The sequence below is a fragment of the Anomaloglossus baeobatrachus genome, chromosome 12 (genome assembly GCF_048569485.1).
Source record: "Anomaloglossus baeobatrachus isolate aAnoBae1 chromosome 12, aAnoBae1.hap1, whole genome shotgun sequence".
Classification (NCBI taxonomy): Eukaryota; Metazoa; Chordata; class Amphibia; order Anura; family Aromobatidae; genus Anomaloglossus; species Anomaloglossus baeobatrachus.
Window position 1 is genome coordinate 28,415,716 of NC_134364.1, and position 25,304 is coordinate 28,441,019.

Genomic DNA, 25,304 nt, shown 5'->3' on the forward strand with positions numbered 1-25,304 from the left:
CGCGCCGTTCTGTGTAGGCCAGTCTGCTGGGAAGTCACCCATTACAGTGTGGATTACCTCTGCTGCCTTCTCTGCTGGTGGAGGGACCGGTACTTCAGCCATGGCCCTCAATGCTGGTGGGCACCTTTTTAGATGGTCCCGGGAAACTGTGGCCAGAGTGCCCCCTTGGTCACGACTGATCTGGTAGGCTTTTCCATCTTCCCATTCCGTGGGTTGTATGACGTACAGAATTTGTTCCCACTGATCATCCAGCTTGTGGGTCTTCCTCTTCCGCTTCAACACCACATCTCCTGGCTGGAAAGGACCCGCAGACGCCTTCTGGTTGAACCGGTGCTCCTGCTGTTCTCGACTTCGACTGAGGTTTTTCTCCACGTACTCCTGGATTTGCCGGTATTGTGCTATCCTCCGACTTTCCCACTCAGCTGTCGAAGGGAGCGCTTCTGGGGACTCCAACCCCATCTCCAGATCTACCGGCAGGCGGCCAGGCCGAGCCCTCATCAGATACGCTGGAGTGCACTTTGTCGAGCTGGACGGGATATTGTTGTACATGTCGACCAAGTCGGGTAACTTTTCCGGCCACAGGTTCCGTTCCTCCAGCGGTAGCGTCTTGAGGAGTCCCAGGACCAAGTGGTTCATTTTCTCACACATGCCGTTGGCCTGGGCGTGGTAAGGGGTGGTCCGGATCTTCTTGCAGCCGTACAACTGGCAGAACTCGTGGAATACCTCTGCTTCAAAGGCCGGGCCTTGGTCAGTCAGCACCTTTTCTGGGTATCCATGGGGTCGGCAGAAATAAGCCTGGAACGCCCGAGCAGCAGTTCGACCAGTTAGGTCCTTAACGGGGAATACCACCATAAATCTTGAGTAGTGGTCTACAATGGTCAATGCGTAGGTGTACCCACTTCGGCTGGGGCTGAGCTTGACATGGTCTAGGGCGACCAGCTCCAGCGGTTGATGGGTGACTATTGGGTGCAGGGGCGCCCTCTGGCTGGTCTCGTCCTTTCTCCTCAGCGTACAAGGACCACACTCTCGGCACCAGGCTTCCACCGATTCACGCATCCCACTCCAGTAGAACCGCTCCCTCAATAGCATCTCCAGCTTTTTCCACCCGCACCGTCATGGTATGCCCGCAAGACAGTAGCCACGTCAGTTTGAGGAACAACCAACTGGCAGATTTTCTCATGGGTCTTCGGGTTGATTAGTTCACGGTACAGCCTCCCTTGGTGTAGGTAAAGCCGTTTCCGCTCCTTCCACAGGCGCTGGGCTTCGGCTGGAGCGGCAGGGTCTATTCCCACAGCACCCTGTTCCACCAGAGTCTTGACGAGGCGAACAGCCGGCGCCTGGTCCTGAGCTTCCTGCCACTCTTGACTGGGCCGTGGGTCCAAATCCACCCGTTGCTGATGTACTTGTACCTTCTCAGTAGGCGGCTGGTGAAATGCAGGCAACTCGATCTCCTCGAGGTCGTCATCTTCACACCCTTCTTCTGATAAATGGGGCATTCGGGAGAGTGCATCAGCATTTATGTTGACACGACCGGCTCGGTACTTTATGGTGAAATCATAGTTGGCTAGCCGGGCCACCCACCGCTGCTCTAACGCGCCCAACTTGGCCGTGTCTAGGTGAGTCAACGGATTGTTGTCCGTGAAAGTGGTGAATTTTGCTGCAGCCAAGTAGTGGCGGAACCGTTCCGTGATAGCCCATACCAACGCCAGGAGCTCGAGCTTAAAGGAGCTATAGTTCTCCGGGTTCCTTTCAGTCGGCCGGAGCTTTCGGCTAGCATAGGCAATCACCTTCTCCTTTCCATCCTGGACCTGGGACAGGACTGCTCCTAGTCCCACGTTGCTGGCGTCGGTGTAAAGGATGAACGGGCGGCCATAATCAGGGTACGCCAGGACCTCTTCTCCGGTCAAGGCCGCCTTCAGCTGGCAGAAGGATTCTTCATGCTTTTCCTCCCACACCAGTGGAGCTCCAATGGGTCTGCCACCTTTGGTCTGTCCCACGAGAAGATCTTGCATGGGGGCAGCCATCTTCGTGTATCCCTTGATGAAGCGCCGGTAGTACCCCACCAGGCCTAGAAACTGCCTTACTTCCCTCACCGTGGTTGGCCGCTGCCAGCTCTGGATGGCAGTAATCTTCTCAGGGTCGGGGGCAACACCATCTGCACTCACCACGTGCCCCAGGTACTGTACTCTGGGTTTCAGCAGGTGACACTTAGAGGGCTTCAATTTCATCCCGTACTTGGCAAGGGACGCGAACACCTCGGCCAGGTGCTCCAGATGGGCTTCATACGTCTGGGAATAAACAATCACATCATCCAAGTACAACAGGACGGTCTCGAAGTTTAGATGTCCCAGACAGCACTCCATCAGCCGTTGGAAGGTCCCTGGGGCGTTGCACAGCCCGAACGGCATACTATTGAATTCGCAGAGCCCCATCGAAGTGGTGAAGGCGGTTTTCTCCCGGTCTTCTGGGGCTACGGCCACCTGCCAGTACCCGCTGGTGAGATCAAGGGTAGAGAAGTAGTTTACAGTTCTTAATGCAGCTAAAGACTCTTCAATGCGAGGCAGTGGGTAGGCATCTTTATGGGTTATTTGGTTGATCTTCCGGTAATCCACACACATCCGCATGGTACCATCTTTCTTCTTAACCAGTACCAACGGAGCGGCCCAGGGACTACAGCTGTCCCGAATAACCCCTGCCTCCTTCATATTCCTCAACATATCTTTGGCACACTGGTAATGTGCAGGGGGAATAGGTCTGTACCTCTCTTTGATAGGGGGGTGCTCACCGGTGGGGATGTGATGTTGGACCCCTTTGATCTGCCCAAAGTCTAGTGGATGTTTACTGAAAACCTGTTCATACTCCTGCACCACCCTGTATACCCCTGCCCTGTGATGTGTAGGGGTGTCATCAGTGCCTACATGTAGCTGTTGGTGCCACTCCTTTACCTCCCCTTTGGGCAGGGGAACACTAGTGGTAGGTGAAAGTACTGAGGGACTGGCTTCATGGATAGTGTGAGGGTCTAGGGTGAGCAGCTTGGCAATGGTGGCATACCGGGGAAGCCTGACTTCTTCCTCTCCACAATTCAACACCCTCACAGGCACTCTCCCTTTCTTCACATCCACCACCCCTCGGGCGGCCATTACAGTGGGCCAGTGCTCAGAAGGTATGGGCTCCATCATGGCCGGGTAATCGCGCCCCTGAGGCACTACAGCTGCCCTACACCAAATCATCATCTCGCTCCTAGGGGGCACAGTCAACGGAGCTACATCCATTACTCTCACTCCACCAATCTCTCCTCCTGTTGAGCTTACATGCTGGCGGTACATCAAGCCTCGGATCTCACGCTGCACCGCTCTCTGCCGGCTCCCTGCCGCTGTGGCGGCTAGCTGTTGCAATAGGGTCAACACATCAGTCATACAGTGCTCCATCACATTGGTTCCTAGCACTATCTTCAGGTTATGATCACTGGGTTCATTCATGATCACAATCATGCCCTGATGTTGTAGTTCAGCTTGCCCCACTGTCATAGCCACTTGCTTATACCCCACTTGGGTCAATGGGAGTCCATTGGCAGCAATTAGTGTTATACTATTATCCGGGGGTGCCAGTTCGTCTGTCCCCCAATACCGCTGGTACAACGTGTATGGTATGGTGGTTACCTGTGATCCAGTGTCCAGGAGAGCCATCACCGGTATGCCGTCCACCGCCACGGGGATGATGGGTCGGGCCCCGATATATCGGTCTCGCCAGTCCGGGGGGCCACGATGTTCTACTCCTGAGGATTGGCCCGGGGCCCCAGGGGTTGCTCGTTTAACGGGCACTGTCGGACGTAGTGACCAGGTTTACGGCACTTGTAGCAGGTTGGAGGTCTGCTCCGTGGGATATTAGCACTTCTCCGCTGCATCCAGGGGACGTCCTCGGGGCTGTCAGCAAGCTGTATTTGTGCGGGAGGCTGGGATGGGGTCAGAGGTTGAAGTGCAGCAAGGATCTTGGCGAGGCCTCCGTCCATGCGACGGACCCGGGCTGCCAGCTCCTCCACGGTGTTGCTTGGGGCTGCAGGTATTGGAGAGGTCGGTGGGGCGGGAGCCACCACAACGGGGGCCGTCTTGACGGGCCACGGGGCTGGCTCCAGGACTTCTGAAGCTGGGGGTTGTAATGCCTTAATAGCCCGTTCCTTTAACACAGCAAAGTCCACATTAGGGTGTTCTAGGGCCCACAGCCGGAGTTGTTTGCGATCCTCAGGGGACTTCATTCCCTGCGCAAATTGCTCCACTAACATCTTATTGCTATCCGCCTCGTTGATGGGGTTCACCCGCTTTAGCGTGCGGAGGGCGGTTTGCAGACGTAAAGCATAGTCCCGAATGCTATCCGCAGTCCGTTGGCGGCACTGGTAAAACTGCATCCTCAGCTCAGCTTCAGTCCGGGTCTCAAAGGCAGTCTGTAGCCTCTCAAAGATGGCGGCCACAGAGAGTCGGTCCCCCTCGGCCCAGGTCTCCGCCTCCTGCTCCGCCGCGCCGGTTAACTGGCCTAGCACTACCGCCGCACGTTGCTTATCGGTCAGGGGGTACAGTTCTAGCAACGGGTTAAGCTTTTTCCGGAAGACCTGTAAAGCGTCAGGTTTCCCGTCATACTGCGGTAGCCAGGTAGCTCCGGGCGCATAGGGCAAGGAGAACGGCATCACCTGAGCGAGTGCGGGGGCCACGGCACCTCCCGCTAACGCGACTGGGGCCGGGGCAGGCCCATTCCCATCCACGGGCGCCGCTGCGGCTGCGACCGCCGCTCCTCCAGCGGCTCCGTCGGGCGCAGACATCTTGTTTCCGTCCCCCTTAGCTCTTTCCGGCCCCTCCTCTCTCGGGGCGGGGTTTTGGCCTTTGCGCCTCTGCTACTCAAGAAGACGCTCGAGCAGGAACTTTTCGCGCCAAAGATGGCGGCTTTTGAAATTTTTCAGCCGGATACCTCCGGCGGTCACAAGGCGCACCTCTACCAGACGGCAGAGCGGTAGGATCCTGTTCGTGACGCCAAGTTGTCGCGGGCGGGGAGGAGGGTGTCAGCACACCGCGCTCACCCCTTCCGCTCGGATCCGGCGGCTGCCGCTGCTCAGTGGTGGCTCGAGCTGTGGGCCGGATCCCAGGGGTTCTCGAGCGGCGCTCCTCGCCCGTGAGTGAAAGGGGATTTGGGGTGTTGGGATAATGTCCGTGACGCCACCCACGGTTGTGGTGATTTGTAGCACCACCGCTGCTCAATACGGGGGTCCCCGGGGGTGGTGATGTGGAGCAGCTAGGTGTTGTGTTGCCCCTCCGTGGGTAGGGGGTTGGTGATCCCGGGGCCCGGTGATGATATGTAGGATGCAGGGCCTGGTGGGCGCAGGGACGCGGGGGCAGCGCTGTGCCTTGCGGCACTGTGGTACTCACTCAGCCTGAGACAGTGACACAGTTCTCGGTAAACAAACGGCTGGTTGGTCGGTCCCACGGACGGCTGCACTTGCTCACCCAGTCGGTAGCGGTGATGTCCCTTTTCCTTGCACCTAATGTTGTCTGTTGGTCGCGATGGGTTCCCACCGGTAACCCGCTCCCCGGCTTCAAGCTGGACCGGAGGAGCTCTACTCTTTGCCCACAGGCGCTGGCCCTCAGAAACTGGTGCCCTGGCGGTGGCGGTGTCTCTGTTGTACAGGTTGGGCTGTTGCCTTCACTCGGGACTTGGTTGTTGGGGGATCTACGTCCCCTTCACTGACGGATTTGGCAAGTTTGGCGACTCCTAGCCTTGCCGGGGTCCGAGAGGCCCCTGCCCTGGTGCTGACTGTCTTTTGGTACGCTGCTCCAGACCGCCGGGTCACTACCCGTCCGCGGTCCTTCCAGGAACTTCCAAACGGTCACCCCTTCAGACAATCACCACTGTTGCTGACCTTGCTGACCCTGTCCTGCACACAGCGGGACACACTTCAAGCTTCCTTTCTGTAACTGTTCTCACTTTCCTTCAGCTTCTCTTACTCCTCCTTTACCACCTCCACTTCACTTCACTACTTTTACTTCCTTAGCTCATCTTCGCTGTTTACTCCTCTCCGTCCCTTACTGGACTTCCCTCAAGCTCTTCCCTGAGCTGACTGCTGGTTTTTCCCGCCTCCAGAGCTGTGAACTCCTCGGTGGGCGGAGCCAACCGCCTGGCCCACCCCCTGGTGTGAACATCAGCCTCTGGAGGAAGGCAACAAGGATTTTAGTTTAGCTTTGGTGTTCCTAACTGGGATGTAGGGTGTGATGGTGCAATAACCTGTGACCCCTGGCTTGCCCAGGGCGTCACAATTGGAGTGTGATCAGAGAGTGATCATAGTGTGATTGGCGTGTGATCAGAGTGTAATAGAGTGTGATTGGAGTGTGATTGGAGTGTGATCAGAGTGTGATCAGAGAGTGATCATAGTGTGATTGGAGTGTGATCAGGGTGTAATAGAGTGTGATTGGAGTGTGATCAGAGTGTGATCATAGTGTGATTGGCGTGTGATAGGAGTTTGATCATAGTGTGATTGGCGTGTGATCAGAGTGTAATAGAGTGTGATTGGAGTGTGATCAGAGTGTGATCAGAGAGTGATCATAGGGTGATTGGAGTGTGATCAGGGTGTAATAGAGTGTGATTGGAGTGTGATCAGAGTGTGATCATAGTGTGATTGGAGTGTGATCGGAGTTTGATCATAGTGTGATTGGAGTGTGATCGGAGTTTGATCATAGTGTGATTGGCGTGTGATCAGAGTGTAATATAGTGTGATTGGAGTGTGATCAGGGTGTAATAGAGTGTGATTGGAGTGTGATCAGAGTGTGATCGGAGTGTGATTGGAGTGTGATCAGAGTGTGATTGGAGTGTGATCAGAGTGTGATTGGAGTGTGATCATAGTGTGATCATAGTGTGATTGGCGTGTGATCAGAGTGTAATATAGTGTGATTGGAGTGTGATCAGGGTGTAATAGAGTGTGATCGGAGTGTGATCGGAGTGTGATTGGAGTGTGATTGGAGTGTGATCATAGTGTGATCAAAGTGTGATTGGCGTGTGATCAGAGTGTAATATAGTGTGATTGGAGTGTGATCAGGGTGTAATAGACTGTGATTGGAGTGTGATCAGAGTGTGACGAAAGGCTTTGACTTATCTCACTGTATAGGGGATGCAGTAGGATAAGATGTCCATAGGGTTAACACATTGTAGTAGTTCTTAGACTATTTTTTCTCTAACACTTTATACTATACAGTGCACACCAACCAATATATTCTTGTCTCTCCTTGGCTAGCTGCAGGCCCTGAGCCTCCAAGCTCCCAATCATGGCCTCACCCAGCTGGGCATTCTGCCAGGTCCTATGAAATAAAGGAATAGGCATTAGAAATGATTAGCACTTTGCGCCTGTCCCTATGGCTCAGGCCCATCACACAGCAGGACAGATGGACTGAGCCGGGATATGACCGAACACCGGGCTTTGCCACTTCATGCAACATTTAAAGAAGAATATTTACAGCTACTAATCTGATGACTTATATATCAATCATCAGTCTGGTAAATATATGCATACATATGTACAGTTAAGGAAATAAGTATTTGATCCCTTGCTGATTTTGTAGTTCGCCCACTGACAAAGACATGACCAGTCTATAATTTTAAGGTTAGGTTAATTTTAACAGTGAGAGAATATCCAAAATAAAATGCAGAAAATCACATTGTATAAATGATAAAAAATTATTTGCATTTTGTAGAGAGGAATGAGTATTTGATCCTCTACCAACCATTAAGGCTAGGTTCACACTTTCGTCAATTTGTATCAGTCACAATCCGCGGCTCTGGTAAACAATGGAATCTGTTTGGTGGATTCCGTTGTTCCCATAGACTTGCATGAGCGGCGGATTGCAACTGATGATGCTGCGTTGCATCCTCCGCTCGACTGATGAGTTGTGGAACGACTGACCGTTGGGCGGCAGGAACGCAACCTATAACGTTTTTTGAGCAGCGCAATCCGTATGTTTTTACTATGCATGCTCATTGGCAGTCGAATGATCAGCTGATCACCTGGCCACCGGCTATTGTGAACGATCAGCTGATCTCCCGGCCGCTGGCTTCTGAGAGCAATCAGCTGATTGTTCACAATAGCGAGCCACAGGACGGAATCCGCTTTCTCATCCAATACTTGTCATCCGTTGTACAACGTATAAGTCACAAGCGTCAAGCAACGCATGTGACTGATGCAAAACAACGGAAATGTGAACCTAACCTAAGAGTTCTGGCTCCTACAGACACTTAGACACTGCTAATCAACTTGTTACCTGCATTACAGACGCTGACTTACATTGTCACCTGTATAAAAGACTCCTGTCCACAGACTCCATTAATCAGTCAGTCGACAACATGGGTAAGACCAAAGAGCTTTCTAAGGATGTGAGGGACAAGATTATAGACCTGCACAAGGCTGGAATGGGCTACAAAACCATAAGTAAGACGCTGGGTGAGAAGGAGACAACGGTGGGTAAGAAAATAGAGCAAATACAAAACGAGAGTTAATCAACATCGATCTGGGGCTCCATGCAAAATCTCATCTCGTGGGGTATCCAGGATCATGAGGAAGGTGAGAGATCAGCCTAAAACTACACGGGGGAACTTATTAATGATATCAGACAGCTGGAACTACTGTCACCAAGAAAACCATTGGTAACACATTATGCCATATTGGCTTAACATCCTACATTGCCCGCAAAGTCCCACTGCTCAAAAAGGTGCATGTGCAGCTGGCCCATCTGAAGTTTGCCAATGAACACCTGGATGATTCTGAGAGTGATTAGTAGAAGGTGCTGTGGTCAGATGAGACAAAAATTGAGGTCTCTGGCCTTAACTCAACTCGTTGTGTTTGGAGGAAAAGAAATGCTGCCTATGACACAAAGAACATCCCCACTGTCAAGCATGGAGGTGGAAATGTTATGTTTTGATGGTGTTTCTCTGCTAAGGGCACATGACTACTTAACCGCATCAATGAGACAATGGATGGAGTAATGTACCGGTCATGGCTGAGTCTTCCGGCACAACAATGAACCAAGACATACAGCCAAGGCAACAAAGCAGTAGCTCAAAAAGAAGCACATTAAGGTCATGGAGTGGCCTAGCCAGTCTCCAGACCTTAATCCCATAGAAAACTTATGGAGGGAGCTGAAGCTCCGAGTTGCCAAGCGACAGCGTCAAAATCTTAATGATTTAGAGATGATCTGCAAAGAAGAGTGAAGCAAAATTCCTCCCGACATGTGCGCAAACCTCATCATCAACTACAAAAAACGTCTGATTTGTCTTGTTTGCCAGAGGGATCAAATACTTATTTTTCTCTGCAAAATACAAATAAATGTATATAATTTATACAATGTGATTTTCTGGAATTTATTTTGGATATTGTCTCTCACGTTAGAATTAACCTACCCTTATAGACTGGTCATGTCTTTGTCAGTGGGCAAACTTAAACAATCAGCAAGGGATCAAATACTTATTTCCTTCAGTCTATAAGGATACTATGCATGTAAAGATTATATATGGGTAAAATAAATATTGAACACCACCAATTTTCTAACAAAATATATTTCTAAAGGTGCTATTGACATGAATCTCTCACCAGATGTTGGTGACAACCCATCCATTCCACACAGGCAAACAAATCAAACCATAGATATTCATCAATTAGGTTATGTGTAATAATGAAAAAAATGACACATGGAAAAAGTATTGAACACATGATCAAAGGGAGGTGCACAAAGCCATGGAAAGTCATCAAACTAGCTATAATCATTGTGTGAACAGTATGATTTGATACAATAAAATATTCTGCACAATTTCTTGTTGCACAGCTGTGATTGGACTTAAAATGTCATTATTGGGAACAATAGTGTTTATGGGTTTTTTTTCTTCCTTTTCTTGGCAGGACAAAAGCAGAAATAATCTTACACTTACACTTTGCCAGATTCATGCAGCATTTCCAGCCATTGACTTTGGTCACTCTCAGACTCCGCGGCCAGCAGAATGTTCCCCTGCAGAGTACAATGGGAGAGCTGCAGTGCTTGGAGGCAGTATACGGATCAGATATTCTAGCCTAGCAATGTATATGTGACGCCCTGGCAAAACCAGGTAGTCACAGATGACTGTACCCCCCACCAAGGGTACAGGAATCGCCTCCTCCTTGGGAATTAACACCACACACCCCACACATGGGAACAACAGCCACAAATCCTAATTGCCCCCCCATGACAGCCAGGACACACCAGTGGGCGGAACCAGGCGGATAGAATCGCCCACGTAGGGGTCTTGAGGTGACAAGGGGTGGGAACCAGTCAGTCTAAGTTAAAGTCTGAGTTTGGAGTGGAGTTTGAGAGTGGAGAGTTGGAGGAGCAGTCGGTGACAGGAGCTGAAGTGTAGTGTGGCCAGGGTTGGAGCCCTTGGACTACGGGAGACCCGACTAGGTGGCAGATAGCTTTTTAGGGCCACAGGCGACTGAGACGCGGTCGCGGGAGACCTGAAGTGAATCGGGGCAGGGTTGTAGCCCGCCGGTACCGACGACGGGAATCCGGTCCGGAGGCCGTGCACGGGCGGGGTACCTGGACCCTAGAACGAGGCAAGCTTCAAGCTCCTTGTTAATTGACCACAGGACAAGGTACAAGGCCTTGTTCCTGAAGAGAGAAGCCCAAATAGAGCAGACCGGAAGCCTAACGCAGGGGACAGGGTGTCCGCCAAGAACCCATTGAAAAGTATACAAGGCACTCCCAAGATGATTTGAAGAAAAATGTATTCATGTGAGTAACAAAAACGTTTTCGGTCCTATGTGGACCTTCCTCAGTAGCACATGTGTGAGGGAACACGCTGTGTGGGCTGTCAGACGCGGAATCCACCGCTGTATTGGGGGCTGCGGATTCCGCGTCTGACAGCCCACACAGCGTGTTCCCTCACACATGTGCTACTGAGGAAGGTCCACATAGGACCAAAAACGTTTTTGTTACGCACATGAATACATTTTTCTTCAAATCATCTTGGGAGTGCCTTGTATACTTCTCACTGTTTGGCTTTGGAACCTAAAGTGCACCCCAATATCTCCTAGACGCATATATAGGAAGTGCCATTCTCTTCTTGCTAAGAACCCATTGAAGTCCCACGGGTCAGCGTCTGCGGGCAACGGCTCCCTCTGCGTCCAAAGCTGCAGGGGAGCGGATTTCTCCCGTTCCAAGCGTGGTTAATCCACACACCACAAGACCCAACTGCAGGAGGCAGGGCCCCTACATTGCTAACCCGTGTGTGGGACCAGCACACCCCTCCAGAGGCAACCGGCATCCGGCCTTGGTTTACAGTACAGACTCTGTGTGGATTATTTGTAATCGTGAGTACACCGGTGTCACCTGGTCCAACCTGCCGACAAGGCCTCAGCCCTGCTCCTTACCCCACACCTGGGCCACAGGACTACACCTCCCCTACCCATGGAGGGGATCCCACCTTGCTGCCCCGCTCCATCAGCCCCGGGCACCCACATACAAGGCAGCAGCGGTGCCAACATCACATCACCGCAACCCACGGGTGGCGTCACAAAGAATCTCCGCTGTAAATACCTCCCTTTTTCAATGTGTGCGAGGACGGGTGGTTGCACGAGCCCCGAATCCGGTCACCACTCGAGCCCAGGACACAAACCCGGATCCGAGCCCCCCTCGAGCAGCCCCGGTTGCCGCAGTGGAGGCGGCACCCATCCGCGACATATATACCCTAACTTTCCGACAAAAGTTTCCAATAAGCACCATAATACTTGTAAGAAAAAAATCTCAAACTTGTCTGTACACGGCTAAATCCCATTCATCAGTGTGGAGTGTGAACCTGTGTAGGGCTTTCACCTTCAAAGGCTACACAGTAATTAAGGAAGACATCACACTGCCCTACAAAAGCATGGGGAAGGAGCAGAACTGAAAACATGTAAACCTGCAAATCTAGATTCCATTGTGGTTAATATACTATATGGACAAAAGACTGGACACATCTCTAAATCCATGAATTCAGGTTTATCATTCAGTGGTATCATAGAGAAATGGAAACGTTTAGGATCCACAGCAACTCATCCAAATTTGGGCTTGGTGAATACCAGGAGAATTTGCCTGACTGCATTGTGTCTGCTGTAGAGATTGGTGAAGAAAGGAAAATTATCTGGGATTATTTTTTAGGGTTTAGCAGCTCAGGCTGCGACGCACTGGGAAGTTAAGGCACCCTCCCTTTTGGGGAGGTGCCTGAGCAACAAGTTTAGTTAGCCAGTTACCGGCTTGCTAGCTAGTTGTCAGGTTCTATGTATCTTCTACTATTACCTATACCTGTGCCCGCCTTACCGTACCTGCCAGTATCATCCGTTCTGTCAGGATCAGCCATCCCAGTCTGCACCTAAGGCCTAAAGGCCCATTTACACACAGCGACATTGCTAGTGACTTCGCTAGCGAGGGTACCCGCCCCCGTCGTTTGTGCATCACGGGCAAATCGCTGCCCGTGGCGCACAATATCGTTAGTCCCCGTCACATATACTTACCTGCCTAGCGACGTCACTGTGGCCGGCAAACTGCCTCTTTTCTAAGGGGGCGGTTTGTGCGGCGTTATAGCGACGTCACACGGCAGATGGCCAATAGAAGCGGAGGGGCGGAGAGCAGCCAAAGGAAAGACACGCCTACCTCGTTGCCGGAGGACACAGGTACGGTGTTGTTCATCATTCCTGGGGTGTCACACGTAGCGATGTGTGCTGCCTCAGGAACGAACAACGATATTATGAACGACGTGTCAACGATCAGCGATTAGGTGAGTAATTTTGATGGTTAGCGGTCGTTCGTACGTTTCACACGCAACGACGATGCTAACGAGGCCGGATGTGCGTCACGAATTCCATGACCCCAACGATATCTTGTTAGCAATGTCGTTGCGTGTAAATGGGCCTTTAGACACACGGCATGAAAATTGGACCGAGTGGAATGTGATAAAACATCGCATTCCACTCGGACCAATATTAGCCTATGTCCCAGCACCCATGAGCAATTATTTTCTCGGCCCCAATCGGACCGAGAAAAGAATCGCAGCATGCTGCAACTGTAATGTGAGACTCTTTCTCTCGCACCCATTTAAGTCTATGGGGCGAGAGAAAGATCACACTGCACTCGCAGTACACCGGTGTACCGTGAATGCAGGGCGAAAATCGCAATAGCCGGCTACGGAGGAGAGAGGGAGATAAATCCCTCCCACCAATCCTCAGCGCTGGCCCGTTCTCGCAGCTGAGGTCTGATCACATGATCGGACCTCAGCCGCAGTGACACTCGAATGACACTCGGCTTCTGCTGTGCTGCCAGCGCGAGCTGAGTGTCATGCAAGGATCGCATTAGTCCCCGTGTGGCCCCGGCCTGAGTCCGTTCCTGCGCACCCAACCCTGAGGTCAGCTGTCATAGTTTCGAACACTGCCCTGGGAGTGGCACCTGGCGTCTACCGGCAACCAAGCACCCTCACCATCTGAGGTTCTGGCAAATACCCGGTAGGCGCTTAGTTAAGCCCATCCCACTCACACATCAGAGTAAGCCCGGGTTCCCCTGGAGTCCACTCTCGTTCGCCCTCCCGGTGAGCATTACATACTGAGTAAAAAGTAAGGACAAAAAGAATGCAATGTTTTGGGAATCTCTTATAGACATTTTATTTGCAATAGAATACAGATCAGAAGGTGAACATTAGACATTTTTTTCTATTTAATGTGAAAAGATTAACTGAATTAGAACTTGATGACAGCAACACATCCCAAAAAAGTTGGGACAGGATTAGCAAAAGTCTTGAAAAGCGAGCTGGAAGGTCAATTTTCACCTAAGTCTTATGAGTCAGTATTAAAGGAGTTTGTTAAAGAGGCAGAGTCTCTCAAGACCAAACGTGGTCAGAAGTTCCCCAAACTGTGATTAACTGCAACTAAAAATGTTCTAACAAGGTCAGAAAATTCTATTCACCACAAAATTACTAAAACTTTGATTATTCCACCATCTATAGTACATAATATAATTGTAAGGTTCAGACACTCTGGAGAAATCCATGTACACAAGGGACAAGGCCGACGTTGGATGCTCATGATCTACGGGTCCTCAGGTGACACTGCATTAATAACAGGCATCGTTTAGTTGTGCAAATCACTGTCTGTGAACACAGTTTGCTGTGCCAATCCCAAATGCAAGTTAAAACACTAAGATGGAAAATAGAAGCCATATACCAACACAATCAGAAATGCTGACGTCTGGGACAAAGCTCATTTACAATGGACTGAAGGAAAATGGAAAACTGTTCTATGGTCAGATGAATCAAAATGTGACATTTTTTATGGAAGCCATAGACGCCGTTCCCTGCTAAATCAAGAGTAGAGGGACCATCCAGCTTGTTATCAGTGCACAGTTTCTGCATTTCTGATGTTTGGGGCTGCATTAGTTCCTATGGCATGACCAGATTACACATCATGAATGGCGCTATCAATGCAGAACATTATATAGATGTTTTAGAACAACATCTGCTTCATCCAGACAACGTCTATTTCAGGAGAGGCCTTGCATATTTCATCAAGACAATGCAAAACAAAATTCGTCATAACAACACCATGGTTTCACAGAAGACTTCAGGTGATGAACCGGCCGGCCGTAGTCCAGACCTTTCACCAATTGAAACATTTGGCATGTTATGAAATAAAAAATGTGGCAAAGATCCTGAGGAGCAGTAAGAATGTTACATCAGACAAGAATGGGACAACATTACTCTCCCCAAACTCCAGCAACTGTTCTCCTCAATTCCCAGCTGTTTATAGACTGTGGTAATAAGAAGAGGGGATACTACACAATGGTAGTGTTACAGTTGAACTGTGCAGAGCATTTTGCATTTGGAATGCTTTTGTCATGGCTCTGCTGTGCAGAGCTTTTTGCATTTGAAAATGCTCTGCTCTGCGTCTCGTGCACTTGCTGATAGTTTGTCTTTCAGCACTAGGGTCCACGCTGGTTTTGGGAGGTGCTTTCACAGATGCGCCTCGTTCCTGGTGATTGCTCTGTTTCTTTACTGGGCTTGCACTGTCTGAACTTCGCCAGTCGTACTTCTTGTTTGCTCAGTGTGCTCTTGGCTCCTGTCTGATGTAAGTGTTCTGATCTTGGCTTCTGACCTCAAATCTCTTCCTGACCACGTCTCTGTCTGCTCCCTGAACCTAATACGTTACCTCCCAGTTTCTGACCTTGGACCTCTTCCTGACCACATCCCTGTCTGCTCCCTGAACCTTATACATTACCTCCCGGTTTCTGACCTCGGACCTCTTCCTGACCACATCCCTGTCTGCTCCCTGAACCTTATACCTTACCTCCCAGTTTCTGACCTTGGACCTCTTCCTGACCACATCCCTGTCTGCTCCCTGAACCTTAGACATTACCTCCCGGTTTCTGACCTTGGACCTCTTCCTGACCACATCCCTGTCTGCTCCCTGAACCTTATACATTACCTCCCGGTTTCTGACCTCGGACCTCTTCCTGACCACACCTCTGTCTTCTCCCTGAACCTTATACGTTACCTCCCGGCTTCTGACCTCGGACCTCTTTCTGACCACACCTCTGTCTGCTCCCTGAACCTTATACATTACCTCCCGGTTTCTGACCTCGGACCTCTTCCTGACCACACCTCTGTCTGCTCCCTGAACCTTATACATTACCTCCCGGTCTCTGACCTCGGACCTCTTCCTGACCACATCTCTGTCTGCTCCCTGAACCTTATACGTTACCTCCCGGCTTCTGACCTCGGACCTCTTTCTGACCACACCTCTGTCTGCTCCCTGAACCTTATACATTACCTCCCGGTCTCTGACCTCGGACCTCTTTCTGACCACACCTCTGTCTGCTCCCTGAACCTTATACATTACCTCCCGGTCTCTGACCTCGGACCTCTTCCTGACCACATCTCTGTCTGCTCCCTGAACCTTATACGTTACCTCCTGGCTTATGATCCCGGCTTGTCTGACTACCCTTCTAGTCATACTGCTCGTAGTGTCTAGCATCACATGTAGACACGGCCCTAACACAACCTTCTCTCAGAAGTGTCACTGCTATAAATTCCTAAATGAGTTACAGTTTTCAGATTAAATGGAAAGATGTCTCATGTTCACCTTGTGATCTATGTTCTATGATCTTTTGTGATAAAATATGTATAAAATCAAATCCTCGCATTCTTGTTTTCTTTACAATTTACACAGAGTCCCAACTTTTTGAGAATTGGAGTTGTAGAATGGGATGTCATAAAAGCTCCTGTAGATAAATGTGAAGGTGTCTCAGTACTTTTGTCCATATAATGCATATGGCCCCTCTCATAAATATGATACCGCTACTCATTTGCAGTATGAAATATTTTGAGAAGAAGCAAAAGAACTGTGCCTTATTAAAAATACTTAACAGCAAAATAAGTATAAGATTTTGACTAGAAAAAATAAAATAATGATGAAGTTAATTAATGGGCTGGCAATAAAACCAACTGCACATTGGAAACCCATATTTCTAGGACATAGTAACAAGAAGGAGACAGTTGCACTCTGTAGTGCTAAGATATGTGTAACAATGCATATAGGAATATAGACATGTATTACTGCTATGAAAAAACATGTAAAAATTAATATACTTAGCACACAAAATGGCCAGTTTTATGTGAGCCCAACAGCCAGCGGCAAGGTGACCTCATTTTGTCACATCTAGGACAGACATGAAGTCAATTGAGGGAGCAAAGGCACAATAGGGTCTTAGCTGGTTCAAACAGGGTACAAATGGCAGTGGTGTGCTCATCTGATAGGGTTGTGTGATAAACAATACTGTATGGGTATGAAACATCAGCTGTTACAGACACACATGGAGATGAAGAGTTAAACTGGAAAAAAGTGTCTTAGCTCTATGCTGGTTTGAGAAATAATCGATGGAAAAGAAGTGCAAAGCACATGTCCCGATTTCTCTGTGCAGAGCATCTTGCCTTTGGAAATGCTCTGCTGCACCTTCCTGTGTTACGGAGCTACCGGTGTGTTTAATAGCGCAGGATTCCATGTTGGTGCTGATTACTGAGGTGTTCCACCTTCCTGGTAAATGCTCAGGCTTCTTTACTGAGCATGCTCACCCATAACATTGCCAGTTGTATTTTCTGGTTCTGCAGTTGGGCTGTTGGTGTGTGACTCTGTTCTATTCTTTGTTCTCTGACCCCGGACCGTTATTTGACTCCTCTCTGCACACTCCCTGTTCCTGTCATAACTTCCTGCCTGTTTGACATCGGACTGTTACCTGACTACGTCTCTGCTTTCCCCCTGAACTTATTACGTGCTCTCCTGGACTTCTGACCCTCAGATATTGCCCTGACTACGCCTCTGTTTTCCCTTTGTGCTTATACAAGTCCTCCTGTTAACAGACCCCGGCTTTCCTGACTACGCTCCTGCCCACACTCCCCGTAAGTAGTGACTAGTATCACAACACACAAGTGAAGAACATGTGGTTTATTCGACGCATTTCGAGGCTATCCAGCTTCTTCTTCAGGAGGGTTTCACATTGGTGATTGCTCCTAGAGAAGAAGCTACATAGGTTCAAAACGCGTCAAATAATCCACATGTCCTTCACCTTTGACTTTTCCATGGATCATTTTCCAAAGCAGCGCAGAATTAACACACTTTTTTTTTCCAGTTTAAAACATGGCCATATAACTATAATGCTCATGTACTGTAGATTGTCAGAAACCTTGGTAGCAGGTTCTGAACATTGAAATCTCTACTGCGTCAAGGTCAGGACCATCAAGGGACCAGAAAAGCAAGTCAACTCTCAGGATACATCTGCTGAAATTCTCCGTATTTATAGCACACTATGCACAGAAGCACAAGCTGTCTAAAGCATTAACGTACATTTATCCTGCCTGGTGAAGATGCTTTTAACCCTATGTCTGCATATGGCCATGAAGGAGAACAGCTTATGGATTATTTAAGTGCTCATAACCCAGTTTTTTGTCCAATCAGTGTGAAAACACTACAAGTGACATAAGGGATATCCCTAATCTCATTCCAACTGAGAAGTCGTCTTTTAGTGTACGTACGTGGAAATCTTCATGTGAGATCTTGATGACATATGGCATCCCCGATTCCTCTTTAGCATCTACCCTGCAGCCACTTAGCGGTATCACTCCCTAAAAAAAAAATCATATGTTAAATATTCAAAAATAGCAATAATCATGTAAAAGATAGTTGATATACTTTCAGACAACTTGATCAACATTAATCTATCTGCAGTTCAAAAGGATGTTTTCTGAACTCCAAAAATTCCTAACTGCTAGTCCCATTCTGCTGCCTGTTGTCAAGTGTAATCCATCTGTAGAAACTGAAAGTCTGAGATGGAGTACAAGAAGAAGGGCTGGGAGTCTGAGATGGAGTACAAGAAGAAGGGCTGGAGTCTGAGATGGAGTACAAGAAGAAGGGCTGGAGTCTGAGATGGAGTACAAGAAGAAGGGCTGGGAGTCTGAGATGGAGTACAAAAAGAAGGGCTTGGAGTCTGAGATGGAGTACAAAAAGAAGGGCTGGGAGTCTGAGATGGAGTACAAGAAGAAGGGTTGGAGTCTGAGATGGAGTACAAGAAGAAGGGCTTGGAGTCTGAGATGGAGTACAAGAAGAAGGGCTGGAGTCTGAGATGGAGTACAAGAAGAAGGGCTGGGAGTCTGAGATGGAGTACAAGAAGAAGGGCTGGGAGTCTGAGATGGAGTACAAGAAGAAGGGCTGGAGTCTGAGATGGAGTACAAGAAGAAGGGCTTGGAGTCTGAGATGGAGTACAAGAAGAAGGGCTGGGAGTCTGAGATGGAGTACAAAAAGAAGGGCTTGGAGTCTGAGATGGAGTACAAAAAGAAGGGCTGGGAGTCTGAGATGGAGTACAAGAAGAAGGGCTGGAGTCTAAGATGGAGTACAAAAAGAAGGGCTGGGAGTCTGAGATGGAGTACAAAAAGAAGGACTGGGAATCTGAGATGGAGTACAAGAAGAAGGGATGGGCGTCTGAGATGGAGCACAAGAAGAAGGGCTGGAGTCTGAGATGGAGTACAAGAAGAAGGGCTGGAGTCTGAGATGGAGTACAAGAAGAAGGGCTTGGAGTCTGAGATGGAGTACAAGAAGAAGGGCTGGAGTCTGAGATGGAGTACAAAAAGAAGGACTGGGAATCTGAGATGGAGTACAAAAAGAAGGGCTGGAGTCTGAGATGGAGTACAAGAAGAAGGGCTGGAGTCTGAGATGGAGTACAAAAAGAAGGGCTGGAGTCTGAGATGGAGTACAAGAAGAAGGGCTGGAGTCTGAGATGGAGTACAAAAAGAAGGGCTGGAGTCTGAGATGGAGTACAAAAAGAAGGGATGGGCGTCTGAGATGGAGTACAAAAAGAAGGGATGGAGTCTGAGATGGAGTACAAAAAGAAGGGCTGGAGTCTGAGATGGAGTACAAAAAGAAGGGATGGAGTCTGAGATGGAGTACAAAAAGAAGGGCTGGAGTCTGAGATGGAGTACAAAAAGAAGGGATGGAAGTCTAAGATGGAGTACAAGAAGAAGGGCTGGAGTCTGAGATGGAGTACAAGAAGAAGGGCTGGAGTCTGAGATGGAGTACAAGAAGAAGGGCTGAAGTCTGAGATGGAGTACAAGAAGAAGGGTTGGGAGTCTGAGATGGAGTACAAGAAGAAGGGCTGGAGTCTGAGATGGAGTACAAAAAGAAGGGCTGGAGTCTGAGATGGAGTACAAGAAGAAGGGCTGGAGTCTGAGATGGAGTACAAGAAGAAGGGCTGGAGTCTGAGATGGAGTACAAAAAGAAGGGCTGAGAGTCTGAGATGGAGTACAAAAAGAAGGACTGGGAGTCTGAGATGGAGTACAAGAAGAAGGGCTGGAGTCTAAGATGGAGTACAAGAAGAAGGGCTGAGAGTCTGAGATGGAGTACAAGAAGAAGGGCTGGAGTCTGAGATGGAGTACAAGAAGAAGGGCTGAGAGTCTGAGATGGAGTACAAGAAGAAGGGCTGAGAGTCTGAGATGGAGTACAAGAAGAAGGGCTGAGAGTCTGAGATGGAGTACAAAAAGAAGGGCTGGAGTCTGAGATGGAGTACAAGAAGAAGGGCTGGAGTCTGAGATGGAGTACAAGAAGAAGGGCTGGAGTCTGAGATGGAGTACAAGAAGAAGGGCTGGGAGTCTGAGATGGAGTACAAAAAGAAGGGCTTGGAGTCTGAGATGGAGTACAAGAAGAAGGGCTGGAGTCTGAGATGGAGTACAAGAAGAAGGGCTGGGAGTCTGAGATGGAGTACAAAAAGAAGGGCTTGGAGTCTGAGATGGAGTACAAGAAGAAGGGCTGGAGTCTGAGATGGAGTACAAAAAGAAGGACTGGGAGTCTGAGATGGAGTACAAGAAGAAGGGCTGGAGTCTAAGATGGAGTACAAAAAGAAGGGCTGGAGTCTGAGATGGAGTACAAGAAGAAGGGCTGAGAGTCTGAGATGGAGTACAAGAAGAAGGGCTGGAGTCTGAGATGGAGTACAAGAAGAAGGGCTGAGAGTCTGAGATGGAGTACAAGAAGAAGGGCTGAGAGTGTGAGATGGAGTACAAGAAGAAGGGCTGGAGTCTGAGATGGAGTACAAGAAGAAGGGCTGAGAGTCTGAGATGGAGTACAAGAAGAAGGGCTGGAGTCTGAGATGGAGTACAAGAAGAAGGGCTGAGAGTCTGAGATGGAGTACAAGAAGAAGGGCTGAGAGTGTGAGATGGAGTACAAGAAGAAGGGCTGGAGTCTGAGATGGAGTACAAGAAGAAGGGCTGAGAGTCTGAGATGGAGTACAAGAAGAAGGGCTGGAGTCTGAGATGGAGTACAAGAAGAAGGTCTGAGAGTCTGAGATGGAGTACAAGAAGAAGGGCTGGAGTCTGAGATGGAGTACAAGAAGAAGGGCTGAGAGTCTGAGATGGAGTACAGAAGAAGGGCTGGAGTCTGAGATGGAGTACAAAAAGAAGGGCTTGGAGTCTGAGATGGAGTACAAGAAGAAGGGCTGAGAGTCTGACATGGAGTACAAAAAGAAGGACTGGGAGTCTGAGATGGAGTACAAGAAGAAGGGCTGGAGTCTAAGATGGAGTACAAAAAGAAGGGCTGGAGTCTGAGATGGAGTACAAGAAGAAGGGCTGGGAGTCTGAGATGGAGTACAAAAAGAAGGGCTGGGGGTCTGAGATGGAGTACAAAAAGAAGGGCTGGAGTCTGAGATGGAGTACAAAAAGAAGGGCTTGGTGTCTGAGATGGAGTACAAAAAGAAGGGCTGGGAGTCTGAGATGGAGAACAAGAAGAAGGGCTGGAGTCTGAGATGGAGTACAAGAAGAAGGGCTGGGAGTCTGAGATGGAGTACAAAAAGAAGGGCTTGGAGTCTGAGATGGAGTACAAGAAGAAGGGCTGAGAGTCTGAAATGGAGTACAAGAAGAAGGGCTGGGGGTCTGAGATGGAGTACAAGAAGAAGGGCTGGAGTCTGAGATGGAGTACAAAAAGAAGGGCTGGGAGTCTGAGATGGAGTACAAAAAGAAGGGCTGGGGGTCTGACATGGAGTACAAAAAGAAGGGCTGGAGTCTGAGATGGAGTACAAGAAGAAGGGCTGAGAGTCTGAGATGGAGTACAAAAAGAAGGGCTGGAGTCTGAGATGGAGTACAAAAAGAAGGGCTGGAGTCTGAGATGGAGTACAAGAAGAAGAGCTGGGAGTCTGAGATGGAGTACAAAAAGAAGGGATGGGAGTCTGAGATGGAGTACAAGAAGAAGGGCTGGAGTCTGAGATGGAGTACAAGAAGAAGGGCTGGAGTCTGAGATGGAGTACAAGAAGAAGGGCTGGAGTCTAAGATGGAGTACAAGAAGAAGGGCTGGAGTCTGAGATGGAGTACAAGAAGAAGGGCTGGAGTCTGAGATGGAGTACAAGAAGAAGGGCTGGAGTCTGAGATGGAGTACAAGAAGAAGGGCTTGGAGTCTGAGATGGAGTACAAAAAGAAGGGCTTGGAGTCTGAGATGGAGTACAAAAAGAAGGGCTGGGAGTCTGAGATGGAGTACAAGAAGAAGGGCTGGAGTCTGAGATGGAGTACAAAAAGAAGGGCTGAGAGTCTGAGATGGAGTACAAGAAGAAGGGCTGGGGGTCTGAGATGGAGTACAAAAAGAAGGGCTTGGAGTCTGAGACGTAGTACAAAAAGAAGGGCAGGGGGCCTGAGATGGAGTACAAGAAGAAGGGCTGGAGTCTGAGATGGAGTACAAAAAGAAGGACTGGGAATCTGAGATGGAGTACAAGAAGAAGGGCTGGAGTCTGAGATGGAGTACAAAAAGAAGGGCTGGAGTCTGAGATGGAGTACAAGAAGAAGGGCTGGAGTCTAAGATGGAGTACAAGAAGAAGGGCTGGAGTCTGAGATGGAGTACAAGAAGAAGGGCTGGGAGTCTGAGATGGAGTACAAAAAGAAGGGCTGGAGTCTGAGATGGAGTACAAGAAGAAGGGCTGGAGTCTGAGATGGAGTACAAAAAGAAGGACTGGGAATCTGAGATGGAGTACAAAAAGAAGGGCTGGAGTCTGAGATGGAGTACAAGAAGAAGGGCTGAGAGTCTGAGATGGAGTACAAGAAGAAGGGCTGGGGGTCTGAGATGGAGTACAAAAAGAAGGGCTTGGAGTCTGAGACGGAGTACAAAAAGAAGGGCAGGGGGCCTGAGATGGAGTACAAGAAGAAGGGCTGGAGTCTGAGATGGAGTACAAAAAGAAGGACTGGGAATCTGAGATGGAGTACAAGAAGAAGGGCTGGAGTCTGAGATGGAGTACAAAAAGAAGGGCTGGAGTCTGAGATGGAGTACAAGAAGAAGGGCTGGAGTCTAAGATGGAGTACAAGAAGAAGGGCTGGAGTCTGAGATGGAGTACAAGAAGAAGGGCTGGGAGTCTGAGATGGAGTACAAAAAGAAGGGCTGGAGTCTGAGATGGAGTACAAGAAGAAGGGCTGGAGTCTGAGATGGAGTACAAAAAGAAGGACTGGGAATCTGAGATGGAGTACAAAAAGAAGGGCTGGAGTCTGAGATGGAGTACAAGAAAAAGGGCTGGGAGTCTGAGATTGAGTACAAGAAGAAGGGCTGGGAGTCTGAGATGGAGTACAAAAAGAAGGACTGGAGTCTGAGATGGAGTACAAGAAGAAGGGCTGGAGTCTAAGATGGAGTACAAGAAAAAGGGCTGGGAGTCTGAGATTGAGTACAAGAAGAAGGGCTGGGAGTCTGAGATGGAGTACAAGAAGAAGGGCTGGGAGTCTGAGATGGAGTACAAGAAGAAGGGCTGGGAGTCTGAGATGGAGTACAAGAAGAAGGGCTGGGAGTCTGAGATGGAGTACAAGAAGAAGGGCTGGGAGTCTGAGATGGAGTACAAAAAGAAGGGATGGGAGTCTGAGATGGAGTACAAAAAGAAGGGCTGGAGTCTGAGATGGAGTACAAGAAGAAGGGCTGGAGTCTAAGATGGAGTACAAAATGAAGGGCTGGAGTCTGAGATTGAGTACAAGAAGAAGGGCTGGGAGTCTGAGATGGAGTACAAAAAGAAGGGTTGGGAGTCTGAGATGGAGTACAAGAAGAAGGGCTGGGGGTCTGAGACGGAGTACAAAAAGAAGGGCTTGGAGTCTGAGACGGAGTACAAAAAGAAGGGCAGGGGGTCTGAGATGGAGTTCAAGAAGAAGGGCTGGAGTCTAAGATGGAGTACAAAAAGAAGAGCTGGGAGTCTGAGATGGAGTACAAAAAGAAGGGCTGGAGTCTGAGATGGAGTACAAAAAGAAGGGCTGGGAGTCTGAGATGGAGTACAAGAAGAAGGGCTGGGAGTCTGAGATGGAGTACAAGAAGAAGGGCTGGGGGTCTGAGATGGAGTACAAAAAGAAGGGCAGGGGGTCTGAGATGGAGTTCAAGAAGAAGGGCTGGAGTCTAAGATGGAGTACAAAAAGAAGGGCTGGAGTCTGAGATGGAGTACAAGAAGAAGAGCTGGGAGTCTGAGATGGAGTACAAAAAGAAGGGATGGGAGTCTGAGATGGAGTACAAGAAGAAGGGCTGGAGTCTGAGATGGAGTACAAGAAGAAGGGCTGGAGTCTGAGATGGAGTACAAGAAGAAGGGCTGGAGTCTAAGATGGAGTACAAGAAGAAGGGCTGGAGTCTGAGATGGAGTACAAGAAGAAGGGCTGGAGTCTGAGATGGAGTACAAGAAGAAGGGCTGGAGTCTGAGATGGAGTACAAGAAGAAGGGCTTGGAGTCTGAGATGGAGTACAAAAAGAAGGGCTTGGAGTCTGAGATGGAGTACAAAAAGAAGGGCTGGGAGTCTGAGATGGAGTACAAGAAGAAGGGCTGGAGTCTGAGATGGAGTACAAAAAGAAGGGCTGAGAGTCTGAGATGGAGTACAAGAAGAAGGGCTGGGGGTCTGAGATGGAGTACAAAAAGAAGGGCTTGGAGTCTGAGACGTAGTACAAAAAGAAGGGCAGGGGGCCTGAGATGGAGTACAAGAAGAAGGGCTGGAGTCTGAGATGGAGTACAAAAAGAAGGACTGGGAATCTGAGATGGAGTACAAGAAGAAGGGCTGGAGTCTGAGATGGAGTACAAAAAGAAGGGCTGGAGTCTGAGATGGAGTACAAGAAGAAGGGCTGGAGTCTAAGATGGAGTACAAGAAGAAGGGCTGGAGTCTGAGATGGAGTACAAGAAGAAGGGCTGGGAGTCTGAGATGGAGTACAAAAAGAAGGGCTGGAGTCTGAGATGGAGTACAAGAAGAAGGGCTGGAGTCTGAGATGGAGTACAAAAAGAAGGACTGGGAATCTGAGATGGAGTACAAAAAGAAGGGCTGGAGTCTGAGATGGAGTACAAGAAGAAGGGCTGAGAGTCTGAGATGGAGTACAAGAAGAAGGGCTGGGGGTCTGAGATGGAGTACAAAAAGAAGGGCTTGGAGTCTGAGACGGAGTACAAAAAGAAGGGCAGGGGGCCTGAGATGGAGTACAAGAAGAAGGGCTGGAGTCTGAGATGGAGTACAAAAAGAAGGACTGGGAATCTGAGATGGAGTACAAGAAGAAGGGCTGGAGTCTGAGATGGAGTACAAAAAGAAGGGCTGGAGTCTGAGATGGAGTACAAGAAGAAGGGCTGGAGTCTAAGATGGAGTACAAGAAGAAGGGCTGGAGTCTGAGATGGAGTACAAGAAGAAGGGCTGGGAGTCTGAGATGGAGTACAAAAAGAAGGGCTGGAGTCTGAGATGGAGTACAAGAAGAAGGGCTGGAGTCTGAGATGGAGTACAAAAAGAAGG

At 49.2% G+C, this 25,304-nt stretch overlaps 1 protein-coding gene across 1 annotated transcript in view; it reads right to left on the reverse strand.

Annotated features, from left to right (window-relative positions):
- Positions 1 to 25,304, reverse strand: part of PLEKHD1 (pleckstrin homology and coiled-coil domain containing D1) — a 90,580-nt gene that overhangs the window by 49,461 nt on the left and 15,815 nt on the right. The window contains exons 3-5 of the mRNA XM_075329872.1: positions 18,100 to 18,189; positions 9,949 to 10,025; positions 7,240 to 7,331 (exon numbers count right to left, since the gene is read on the reverse strand). Coding sequence (XP_075185987.1) covers positions 7,240 to 7,331; positions 9,949 to 10,025; positions 18,100 to 18,189 — 259 coding nt within the window. The remainder of the gene's footprint in view (positions 1 to 7,239; positions 7,332 to 9,948; positions 10,026 to 18,099; positions 18,190 to 25,304) is intronic.